At 36.0% G+C, this 13,268-nt stretch overlaps 1 protein-coding gene across 4 annotated transcripts in view; it reads right to left on the bottom strand.

The window, feature by feature from the left end:
* ADGRV1 (adhesion G protein-coupled receptor V1) overlaps positions 1-13,268 on the bottom strand; it is a 556,802-nt gene that overhangs the window by 466,055 nt on the left and 77,479 nt on the right. For all 4 annotated transcript variants that reach the window (XM_053224888.1, XM_053224896.1, XM_053224893.1 and 1 more), the window contains 2 exons: positions 12,338-13,081; positions 9,685-10,058 (listed from right to left, as the gene is read on the bottom strand). In XM_053224888.1, the coding sequence (XP_053080863.1) occupies positions 9,685-10,058; positions 12,338-13,081 (1,118 nt within the window). The remainder of the gene's footprint in view (positions 1-9,684; positions 10,059-12,337; positions 13,082-13,268) is intronic.

Here is a 13,268-nt window from a genome sequence, read left to right as displayed (position 1 = left end):
ACACTTTTAGAGATTTTATAAAAATACAAAAATGCAAAATATGAAAATTACAACAATTATAATCAGTTAACGGTACATGTAATTCATTCATTGATACTTCATATATGCCAGCCACTTTTCTGCATGCTATGGTACAAAACATCCATTAAAAAAAATTTATCCGACAGTCTCGGATAAATCTAAAAAGGAAGACAAACCCAAAGTTTTAGAAGTTGAACACGGACAAGCCAAATGGGGAATAGAAGTGTGGGGTAGAGGGTAGAAAACGACATGAGGGAGAACATTCTAGGCATGGACATAAAAAGTAATAGAGTGGATTTTATGAAATCATTCTGAGGACAGCACAAAGTGACAAGTGGCGAGAGCCTTGAGAAACAAATGGGGAGACAAATGTCAGGTCAAGGAGGGCATTTTCTATTATATTCAATACTTTTTGATAGTCATATATACATATGTATACATATATACATGTATACACATGTCTGTATGTATTTTTCACATGGAAAATATTTTTATCTAAACACTTAAGATAAATGCTTAAAAATTACATGAAGTTAGATCTTTTAGAATAAAGTCTTGATGCTCTTAAATTCTCATTTTAATTCAATTTTATTTTTATGTTAGCAAGCATATATACAATTCATAGAAAAAAGAACCAAAACTAAAGGAATAGAACTCAAAATACAAGTTCTAATTTAGATGATGTCACTCTTTTTCATGTCAATCATGATCACCTCTGTCAGCATAAGATAGAGTCGTTTTGGTGCCAACACTGGGGCTGGAAAGAAAAGATTTAAAATGTATTCACAAAAAGGCAATAGTCAACATAGTTATCAATGAGCGTGGAAGCACCAAGAAATCCTGAGTTTCACCAACCATCAATACCTCTACTTCAAAGGGTAACAGCAACCCTAGTGCCTCATAGTAAACAAGACTAAGTATTTCTGGGACAATACTGTAATTCTTTTATTTGCCTGCAGGGCCCCTGGAATGAGAAGCCCAAAACTACAGGTATTGTTCAGCAGAGCCTCCAGTGCGACTCCTGGTGGACAGCCCCTCACCCAGACAGAGCCAGAACTTATAATCCAGCAGAACCTAAAGCATGAGAATGAGAAACACAAATTCTAGCAATTGGTGACTGGGAGTGATGGAGACAGGGCCACTCTTACTTTCTACCTCTTGTCTCCTGAGCCCATGTAGCCTAGGTACTGTGGACACTGACCAGTTATCAGCCACTGGACACATACTAGATCACCCCCACCCTACAAGATGTGGTCCTTGAGATGGCACCTTAGCTGAGTCTTTATCAGGCCATCCCATTATTGTAGTAAGCCAGCTGATTCAGGTGATGTGGTTTATAGTAAGGGCAGGGAATCCTAGGACTGTGTGCCCACTGTTACACCTCCTTCACATAAAACAAGTCCCTCTGAGGCAGGCTTCCCAGTGGACACAGCAGGCATTTTTTCAGCCTTCAGATGATGGTCTGGTAGATCTACTAAGAACATAAACTCATTAGGTAAGTATTAATTCCAATAATAATTCCAATATAATAATAATATAACTCCAACATTAATTCCAATATAATAATAATAATAACAATAGTAAGTATTAATTCCAATAATAATTCCAATATAATAATAATATAACTCCAACATTAATTCCAATATAATAATAATAATAACAATAACAACAACAATAACTCATTAGCTAAGGTAAGTATTAATTCCAGTAATTACTCACTCTGGAGTAAAACATCCAGATTGGGATCAAGCTACCACTAAAGAGCTTATTGGAAAGCAACTACCTTTGGTCTTTGCTCCTTGCTATTTGGGCATTCAGCAGCAAGAGTTTCTAGATCCATCTTGTTAAGAGGGAGCTCATAATGGGGTGGCTCAGTTGGTTAAGCATCTACTCTTGATTTCAGCTCAAGTCATGATCTCATGGTTCGGGGGACTGGGTCCTGGTTCATTGGATCAAGTCCTGGTTGGTGGGATCGGGCCCCACACCAGGCTCTGAACTGACAGCATGGAGCCTGCTTGGGATTGTCTGTCTCTCTCTCTCAAAATAAATAAATAAACTTAAAAAAAAATAAGAGAGAGCTCATGTTGTTAGGCACATGCATAGCCTCGATTCCTGCCATTACTGTTAATGGCACTGTGCTGGCAGTGAAGAGTCTAGGTGACATCTAGTGGATGCCTCATCCTAATTTCCCAGTTGTTGAGAGTGTTTTGGGAAATGTCCCCTTACACTTAGTGCCCATATCCTTTTATCTATTAACATGACTCTTCCCCAAATTTTCTTGTCTCTAGTCTTGATGAATTTAAGTCCCTGCCAGACCACTATGTCATTAGCACTGCTCAAACATGTACTTCATACCTTCAGACCATTTCTCCCTCCACATAAAATGACTAGCTAAGTGGGCTGGCTGTTTACTGCTCTGTCCTCATCCTTCAGAGCCACTCCCAAATGGAGCAACAGAGTGGTGGTAGCCCACTTTCAGCAAGCACCAATACATCAAGACACGTCAGGCTTGTGTAAAGCAGGCTTGATTTTTCCACCTCCAACAGTTAGTTACAGGCTTTACAGTAAAGGTCCAAGAGTTGACTGTTAAATAAGCTCAGTTTGAAATGTCTACATATCCAAGAGATGTGTCAAGTGAGCAGCTAGAAAAATGAGTCTGGAATTTTGAGGAGAGGCCAGGATTGACATTATAAATTTGGGAGGCAGCAACATATAAATGGTATTTAAGGCCACATACAAATGGTATATACATATAACATTATATAAATGCTACTTAAAGACTGGAAGAGATGACAAGAGAAGTAATTATAGATGTAAAGAAAAGGATCAAGTATCGTCAGTTATGCTATAACACTGGTTTTGAAATCACAAAACTGTTCCAATGCAACTGACCTATCAGAGAGCATAATGTGAATAATCCATAATCTGTTATGTGGACTTCACATTTGCTTATGTGATTTCATCTATAAGAAACATGGTGAACACAGAAAACTGTGCTGACCTGAAACAAGTCATGTGGAAACACACACAAACACCCCTGAAACATCTATCAGCTGCCTCAGTGCAACACGTGTGTTGCTAGCCACACTTAACTGCATCTAATGTGGCAACTTTCCCTTGGATGTCAGAGAACCCTCCTCTCACTTCACAAGAATACACAACCTGCAACTGTGTACTACTTGCTTCTTCAAGCAAACAAGGGTTTTTCCCTAGGTATACACCATATTTCTTGTAGTATATGAGTATTTCACATTTATTGTGTGAAACTTTTTTTATCGATTCCCTATCTTTCTTTTTACATGCCACTGACCAAGTTTTTGAGTAGTGTTCTCCTAACCCATCATTTCCTTAAGTTCTGTGTTTTCCTCATCCAGTTTGGCATACTGCAGTGATTTTTAGGAGTCCATCTACCACATGATGGAAAAACTGACTGCTCTGAAGGTGGGGTGCTCCAATCCTGAGGCTGGAGAGAAGGGGAAACAGAAGAGACACCCAAGTGCTCAATACACATCTAATTTAATTCCCACCTGCCACCTAGACATTTACATCAGCATTTTCATCACATTTATGGTACATAAATGTGTGATGAAAAGAGTATATGGCTTTAAGGTCAAACATTCCTAAGCCTCTTCATGCTACCATTTATCAAACATCTCAGTCTCAGTGATTTCTTCTGAAAATGAGTATCATAATGTCTAATGGATCTGGGTGATTAAACAAATGTCTTAGAAGGTACCTACAGGAATATATAAAGTACGAAAAAATTTTTATATTTTTTATCCTTAACAAACATACAGATACATACACAATTCCAAAAAAAAAATGCTACATTCCCATTTTATCAAGAAATATATATGCTTACGTATTGAAAAAAGTAAATCCCTACACATTTTGATTCCTATCACAATGGGAACACATTTGCCCCAAATTTTAACCAGAATGAACACTTTGAATGAGCTATATTAATAAGACATTAATCCCAACATATGAATATTCAAATTTTCCCTTTTTAGCAGGAGACAAAAATGAAATAGATCCAAAGATGCACTCGGGACTCTGACATATTCCCTTACAACTACTTACTTACTAAGTCAATGAGCATTACCAGGCAGCACCCAGGACTAAGAAAGGAGCTTTTTACTTGTAGGAATCACACAGGGAAAAGCTATTTAACCATGCTTCATTTGGTAAAGCCCTAATCAAAATCTATCAGCTACTATTTTCAGTTTCTTTTTTAAAGAAAAAGGCTATCCATATTAACAATTTATTCAATAAAGTAAACTATAAATCTCTAATTAGGGAAGAAGCTTCAAATGTCAAAGGTCCATAAAAAAAATCACCTCGAATGCTTGGTAAAAATCCATTTTTCATACTTATGAATTTACAGAGAAATGACACAATGTCTGAGATTTGCTTTAAAAATGACTTCAGCCCAAAACAAGGAGATGAAATTGGCCAAAGTCTGATAAATGTTGACGCTTAGGTGGTGGGTCACTGGGGTTCATTATTCTGTCTTCTCTTATTTTTATGTATGTATGAAATTTTCCATTTAAAAAGATTTTTTAAGTTCAGGGTTTTGATTCCCATCTCATCTCCCTGCCAGAGATTCTGATTCAGAAATGGAGTCCTCAATCAGGAATGGTGCCCAGGAATACGCATTAGACATTTCTTATTAAGGTCATCATGCGCAATCCCTGGGAAATACTGAACCAGATGAAGGAATTATTAATACCAGAAAATAATGAAGATATGGAGAATAAACAGTTAAAATAGTTTTTCTATTAAAATATTCAACTAACTGACTTTGGAATCAGGATACAAGCAAACGTTTAGGCCAGTATACGAGAAGCATAACATCAAGAAGTAATCATCAAAAACCACCATCACTCAGTTTTTCACAATAAACAGCAGTAGCCACTACTATTTCCTCTTTTGAATCAGAAATGTGCTCAATCTTCAGAACTACAGAAGAGTAATTATAAAGGTTAACAACCAGAAAAGTTTTTGAAACATATTTTCCCAGAAAAAAATAATGCACTGAGCCATAATTTGGCTTTCTGTATTGGAGTAGAAGATTAAAGCTAACACCTAATAATTACACACCCAATTAATTTTTTATTTTGTTTCACGCTTGGGTGAAGATCTATGATATCAGATTATATCAATATCACTTATATCTAAAGGAATCTATTCTCATAACATATGGCAGGCACTTAAAAAGAAACACAGTCCAAGTTAAATAATATTCTCAGTTTTACAAAGATCCTCTCAAAATATCTCTAAATCTATTCTTAGGCTGAGTTCATAAATATAAAATTTAATCCAAGTATTAGTTATAAAAATAAAATAATGAAACTAGGAAGTTCTATGAATCATTATGAAAAGTAATCTCATTACTTTATAATTATCTGATATACAAGACTATAGGACATACAAAAATAGTGCCAAAATAAGGTGCAGAGAAAGTAACATTAAAGAATACACAGAATACCAAAATACGGGTGGAAAACATGAGAATGTGGTTGCTATGCTACAGATCCAACAAAACTCAGTCATCTGTTCAGTATAGACACCACCTGGAATACAGAGAACTACTTGGCATGGCCCCATCAGGGCTCTCCACTACATACAGGTTTATTCATTCTTTCAATTACAATTTATTAAGCACCTGCTACTTAGTACAAACAAGATGGCATACCAGGCTAGGTGGTAACACATCACAAAATAATTATTATCTCTTTCAATATGCCAAGTATAGACTATGTCATGTTCTACATTTTTTCATTATTTAAGATGTGATTATACTTTCATTTTAACCTTCATATTATTTTATTTCATATGAATCTATGAAAATGTAAAAGCATAACATAACTCATAGAGAAGTCTTTAAAGATCGCTATTGCCTTCAACATTTTTGAAGGGATAAGAAAAAAATTAACTTTTCAATGTCACCACAATAACACAATAGAGAAGAATCTACGGAAGTGACAGTGGTTTTTATTTCTAAAAATGAAGCAAATAGCCATAAAATTTAAACCCTGCAGACAATTCCAAGCATAGAATAAACCAGGGGTTCTCACATAATTTTGTTTCATTAATTCCTGAACACTCATAAAAATTTTTAAGAACCCCAAGGAGCTTTTAGCTTATGCTAGTGAAATCTGCTGATATTTACCATTTTACAAATTAAAATTGAAAAGAATTTAAATATTGATATAGTAACTCATTATAAAATAGCAATAATAAACTCATTATGTGCTAACATAAGCAACATATTTTATGTGAAACAACTGTATTTTCCAAAACAAAAGAAATTAGTGACAGAGGGGCATTGTTTAAATTTCTGTAAATCTCTTTTAATGTCTACCTTAATGGAAGACAGCTAGACTCTCATATCTCCTTTTGCAATCAATTTCTCTGTTGCTACTTGTTATTTTGGTTGAAATATATGAAAATATCCATCCTCACACAGATATGTAACTGGGAAAGGAGGAGGATTTAAACAGTCTTGGCAGATAGTTATGGATATTCCTCCTCCACATTATACCAATTTGACAAGTGGTAGTTTTTTAGAGTTGAGCTGCAAATGTAAAATCGTACTCTAATACATTAGAACCCGTTGATCTACCTGCACTTTGAATTACAACTTCAGCAAGCAATCAATTAGTATTACTGATGATGATAAAAATACTTCATATTACTCCTTAGGAGAAATATGAAAAGATGAAAAAAAGATGAAAAGATGAAAGAATTCTATACTTATAGTCTTAATAATTTCAGAAACGCATATTCTATAATATTCCTGAGATTCCAATGTTCTTTTAGACTCAACACTTCCCTTTACTGTCTAAATTTGACTCTTTCCAATATAGATATATTCTATTTCTCTCTCCTTTGGGCTTGGAGAATGTTTTCTTTTTCTTTCCAGAAGTTCCAATAGTATAGGTGTTGAGGCCTAAATTGCGAAGTTCTCTCTTGTCCAATTAAAGACTTGACTGGTCCTGTTCAAATTCTGAGATTTCTATGAACAGGCAAAGCTATATAACTAAGTGGGGGCAAACCCACACCAATGCAATCTATCAGTGGGACTTGTAAGACAAGCCAGCATTGAAAACTCCAGCATTGAAAACTCACTATCATAGCCCACAAAGCCAGAAAAACAATCAAAAACTATTCCTCACTTGGGGCAGATTTTTAACATTTATGTATTTTTTTTCCAGTTTGGTTGTTTATGCAGCTAACTGAACCTAAATGTGTTTGTTGTTTGGAGTATATGCCTTTTTAGGTCTTAATTATTAGAATACATTCGTAAATTCAACAAAGACGTATTAAGTACCTACTATATTCCATTCTAGGTGTTGGGAGATACAATAATGAACAATAAGACCTTATTACACTCAGGGTTCTTTCATCCGTATGGTGGAAAGGGCTAGCCAATAAATATATGAACTTATAAATAACAAAGGGAATTTAAGAGTGTAATAAATATTATAGAAAAATTAAAACTAGGTGAAAGGATGGAGAAAAACTGGTTGGGAGAAGGAAGGGGGGGCTACTTTAAATAAGAAAGTCTTCACTGAGAAAAGGTCTTAAAACTGAGATTTGAATGACTGATTCTGAAGATCTAGAATGGGAGTGTTCCAAATAGAGAGGCTACAAAGATAGCCCTGATGCCCAGAGACTGTAATTGAAACAGGCAAGTGTGACTGAAACATACTGATCAAAGAGGAGTCTGACCAACATACTGACCAAGAAGCTAGAGCCATAGGCAGGTGTTGAGTCATAAAAGGAATTAAAGGGAAGCTGATTTTACATGGTACCCTAATGGTTCTCACGGTCTGATGGAAGCCACCTGTCTTTTTAAAAATAGAGATGATGATATTAAAAACACAGGGGGAAAGACAAAGGTTAGAAGTCACAAGACAGATTCAAATTTCAGTTCTTCCCACTGTATCTTAGAAGAAAAAAAAGTAAAACTCATATTTATTTAGTGTTGGTAACTGCCAAGCCTTGAACCAGGTATTTGATCCTGTCTTACTTAATTCAAGTTAGGTTATTTTTTTCAGGTCCTCTAACCCTCAGTTCTTAACCTTATTGGGTGGTGAGAATAATAACTAATATTTGTTGCCACTGTATTATGGATTGTCAGAAAGGCATATCAAAAACTTAACGTGTGGGGCACCTGGGTGGCACAGTCGGTTAAGCGTCCGACTTCAGCCAGGTCACAATCTCACGGTCCGTGAGTTCGAGCCCCGCGTCAGGCTCTGGGCTGATGGTTCAGAGCCTGGAGGCTGTTTCCGATTCTGTGTCTCCGTCTCTCTCTCTGCCCCTCCCCCGTTCATGCTCTATCTCTCTCTGTCCCCAAAAAAATAAATAAACATTGAAAAAAAATTAAAAAAAAAAAACGTGTAAAATTCTTTAATGATTGAATATCTATTTAAAACTATTATCATTATAGGGACGCAGGGGTGGCTCAGTCCATTAAGCATCCGACTTCGGCTCAGATCATATCTCACAGTTCACAAGTTCGAGCCCTATGTAGGGCTCTGCACTGACAGCTCAGAGCCTGGAAACTGCTTCAGATTCTGTCTCTCCCTCTCTCTTTGCCCCTTCCCCACTCATGCTCTCTCTCTCTCTCTCTCTCTCTCAAAAATAAACATTTAAAAAACATTTTTAAGTATTATCATTATAGATAAACACAATTCTTTTTAAATTACAGATTTGTATGACATTTCTCCTCTCAGTCTAAGATATTCGGGTATTTCTGGTATAGAAAAAGCCCACTATTTGAAGATCTCTTATGATTATCACCAAACTAAAGAGCTGAGAAGGGCAGTAAGACACTCCTGAGAGCTAGGCTCCCCAATTTGAGCTAAATCGGGCCTATGACCAGGAGACTGCTTTTCACCCGGTATTAATTCATGGTTTTCTTAATTGCTTCAATTTACAAAAAAGCCCTTCTAAATCTACAAGCATCAACTTGCAAAGGAAAAGACTCTTGTTACTTGGCATCCTTTCATGGGCATGGAGCTGTTGTTGTCACAGTCAACACCTGTGAAGTGGTGTCATGAGATCTCACATTACTGAACAGGAAACCAAGATGATTAGAGATCTTTGAAAACCTGGAAAGAACTGATAAGGACAGTAAAACAGCCTAATGAATTAAAGCTGGCCAAGAAGGGTGATAAGGAAGGCATTACACCCAACATGGAAGAATGTTGTAACTACTCACACATACATTTCACATGTGGAAAAAAAAACTCAAAAAATCATATTTTAATAAAGTTTCAATTACTATTATTCATAGAAGCTTTCAATATGTATTATTCCATTTACCTATGTAGTATCCAAAGAGTAGACAAAGTACATTACATGTGGAGTATTCTGGGCCTTCTGTGAAATACATTAACTTTACAGAGAATTGCTCAAGTTTCATTTGTTAATTTGTTATTACTTCTATCAGCTGATAAAGCTTCTAATTCAAACTGTGAACTTATAAAAGCAAGGACCTTATACTTTACTTTTGCAACCACTTGTTCTAGCATACTTCTGGGCTTAGAGTAGATACTTAAGCACATTTACCAAATGAAAGAAAGTCTACCCCCAAACAAATCTACCTACAGTGAACTTTTAACTCCAAAATCCCCCAAGCGCACTACTTACCTCTGGGATACAAGTTCCTGTGAAACCAAACAAGCCATTGGCGTTGTCACTTTTTTGTATTATTAATCTTGCTGTAGTATTCTCTTCAGAAATGCGAGCTCCTCCATATACAGAGACTAGTTTAAGAATGAATAATTCCTCTCCCTCCTCTTCATTATCATCTCTTGCAGAAATAATGAATGATTTGTTAGTTTCTCCTTGTCTGAACTCCAGATATCCAGAAACAGGATGTAAATCACTCTTGGCTGGCATAGCATGAAGTTCATAAATTTCTTCAACAGTCAGTTTCCGCTCATAGGACCTCACATCCTGCATCAAACCTGTAAATCTGTCATTGCCATTCATTCCTGCCCCAATCCTCAGCATTCCAGGCCCTGAAATTAGAAATGGGTTTAAACATGACAATATCCACTACTATCCTGTACCAAATTACAAAGTGTGATTCAGAAAGTGGAACAATTTTGTTAAGAGGTTTTATTAGATAAATAAAATACATAAAGCAAATATAATCAAATGAAAGTTCTTTTCTGATATGAAAACGGAATCTAATCGCTGGGATGTAAGATATGTTACACTAAAGGATATCTTGTACGTGTGTGTATATATGTGTGTGTATGTGTTTATGTATATGTGAGTGTATACTTATATAGATTTTTCTTCCAGAAAATTTTAAAATCTCCTTGCACATCTAAGAATGGAACAGTTCAATTCAGTCACATTTTTTTTAACTGTTTCTATTACTGTTGTTTGAGCAAATCAAGGCTTAATCTGTTAGAAATGCGTCTTGAGTCAAATAAAGCTGTGAGAATTCAACAAAAGTTTTCACAGACCAAATAGTTTTACGCCAATAATTAATGCAAAGGATATACAAAAAAAAGTATTCTTCCCCAGGAACAATATCATATGCAAGTCTTACAGATTTTTTCATGAAAATAACAACATGAAGCTCCAATTATATTACTATGTATCAATAATCATGACTATTTCTTTAAAGCTCTCCCTTTTCGAAAATTCACTAGTTCTTATTTCTTTACTTATTCCCTCTCCAATAACTCAACTAGGATATTTATATAAGATGACAGCTTGGCAGTACTTTGGGAAAAAAGTACAAGTAATACTGTTTATAAAAATCATCAACCAAGGCAGAACCCAGGTAGTTGTTTTAGGGCAGCCACAAGTATCCAGCAATTATTATCTCAATCGCCCCTGCAGCAGTTCTGGACTAACTATATAGTAAAGAGAGTGAAATATCTACGACAGGCAAAGGTATGATGAACACTAGAAACAATACTGGGCAAAAGAAGCCAGGCACTCAAGTATACACACTGCTCAATTTGATTTACATAAAATAAAAAAATTGGAGAAGGTACTCTCATGCTCTCAGAAATGGCAACAGTAGGTGGGCAGGGTGGTGAGTCAGTGACTGCAGAAGGGCTACAGGGGTTCTGGAATGCTATTTCTTGATCTAGTTAGTTACATGGGTGCTGAAATTAATGAATTTAAAATTTTAAAACTTCATCTATCTGCACACCATATGGAACATATACTTTTATGTATCTTAAAATACCTAACATATACTATAGTTCATTGATATATTTTAAATATATAAATACTTTGAAATTTTTTTTCCAAATTACAAATTACAGAAACAATCTAAGTTCCTTGCAGTACGCTAAACAGAGAAAAGAAACACCAGCTCTTGATATCCCCAATCCTTCCCACTCTCATTCTACCACCATGCCCTCACCAGATGAATCAGTGGTAACAGACATATGCATATATTCACACAATCCAAAGGGGATTGATTTAATGCTAGAGAATGCTGTAAGCATAACCCTTGGAGGTGAAATCAGTAGCGTGTGCATGTTGTTTCTTTTGGGCATCATTTTTTTTCTACTAGAAAAAAAATTCAACCAGATACCCAATGCAAGGAGGTTCAGAAGGAAAATAGTCTAATAAGCTACAACCATATAAGCTGTGCTCTACTTTCCTACTAATTAAAAAATAATCACATCCTAGGATGGAGGGCCTGGGAAAGAATTGGTGATTATAATGGAAATTACCAGTATTTCTCAAAGAAACAATATATAATCCAGCTTGAAGACCACAAAGCCTATTTCTTCAAAGCTCTCCACAGAATTCACCAATTTACCTACTAATACTATAAACCTCTGTAATTGCAGGGCATTTTAAAGTAATTTTTCTCTTCCAACTCCTCTTTAACCTTACACCCACCACCCTTCACCTCCAGCAATTCACCAAGCAGCAGTTCCCCAAATTCAATAGGCTGTTTCATGTTTCTATACCTCTGCTCTTTTTTCTACCTGGAATTATCATGCCCCATCCCTCCTACTGCCTATGGGGAGATAAATATTCTGCCTTCATAATTTTTCTTTCATCCCACAATATTGAGGTGATCTGTTTATACATACACCTCTCCCAGAGCCTATTTTAAGTATGTCAAGGATAAAGACTTTCCCTGATTCATTTCTGCAACACTCAGTACAGAATTTATGGTTTTGGTAGGTATAGCTTTATTACAGAAATTAAGCCAATACACAAGCAGATTTTTAAATATCAGTTGGCCTTCGTAAGAAATCAAAATTTTTAAAAATTCAAAATTCAGTGTCCTAGTCATAAACATGACACTCACCATCAATAATGGCTTCTCCTTTCAGACTCTTGATTCCTCTGGGCATCGCATTTCCATCAAGGTAGAATTCAATTATACCATCATCCAGGACAATGAGAAGATGAAGCCAAACATTTTCTTCTAAATATTTCATGACTGTTGTCTTGGCAATATATGTAGCATTGGAACCCAAAGTTTTGTAATGAAGAGAAAGTGTCACATGGGATTCATTTGTTTGAATTTTTACCCCATAGTAGATGCTTCCATTACCATCATCCTTTGCTATAACAAATCCATTTGTATTGGCATCGGGGATTACCCAAGCTGAAAACGTAAAGTTGGCAATTGAGTTGTTCTTGGAAGGATGGTATTTTGGATGAACAGTTCCAAATGCACCCTCTACTCCACTGAAGTACAAAGCATCTGTTCCACTGTGGTGACGCCGCATGTGCGGCTGTAAATGCACAGTGCTGGGGAAAATTCCAACTAGCAAAAAATCTATCATTGGGGGCAAACCATCAGTGAACTCACTGGACAGTATTTCCCAGCCTACTCGTACATCACCAAACACACCCTGCTGCCTCAAAATGGTAAAACTGGTAATATAAGACATATCGTCTTCTGACAGGACATCTTCTGCAACTTCTCTCTCTAAGCACTCTGGATCCAAGATGAAAATTCCAAAGGGATCATCATTAAATGGAATCATTACTGTCACCTGGAGGTTGGTTCCTGCTAGTTGGCCCCCAGGACCTGGAGATCCACCTGTAATAAGATTGACTTATAATAAATAAAAAATCAGAATCTGAAGTACTTTCCAGTATGAGGTGAAGACAAAAGGAATTTGACTAGCAAACTTCTGGTTAAATAATATAGTCATTAATCAATGAACAACAATGTCACTGTATGTTTTTTACCACATTTTCAGAGGTATTTTGGCTCAGAATAATTT

Source organism: Acinonyx jubatus, chromosome A1, assembly GCF_027475565.1.
Source record: "Acinonyx jubatus isolate Ajub_Pintada_27869175 chromosome A1, VMU_Ajub_asm_v1.0, whole genome shotgun sequence".
NCBI lineage: Eukaryota > Metazoa > Chordata > Mammalia > Carnivora > Felidae > Acinonyx > Acinonyx jubatus.
Note: the sequence above shows the minus strand (reverse complement) of the source record. Positions and strands in the feature narration are given on the sequence as shown.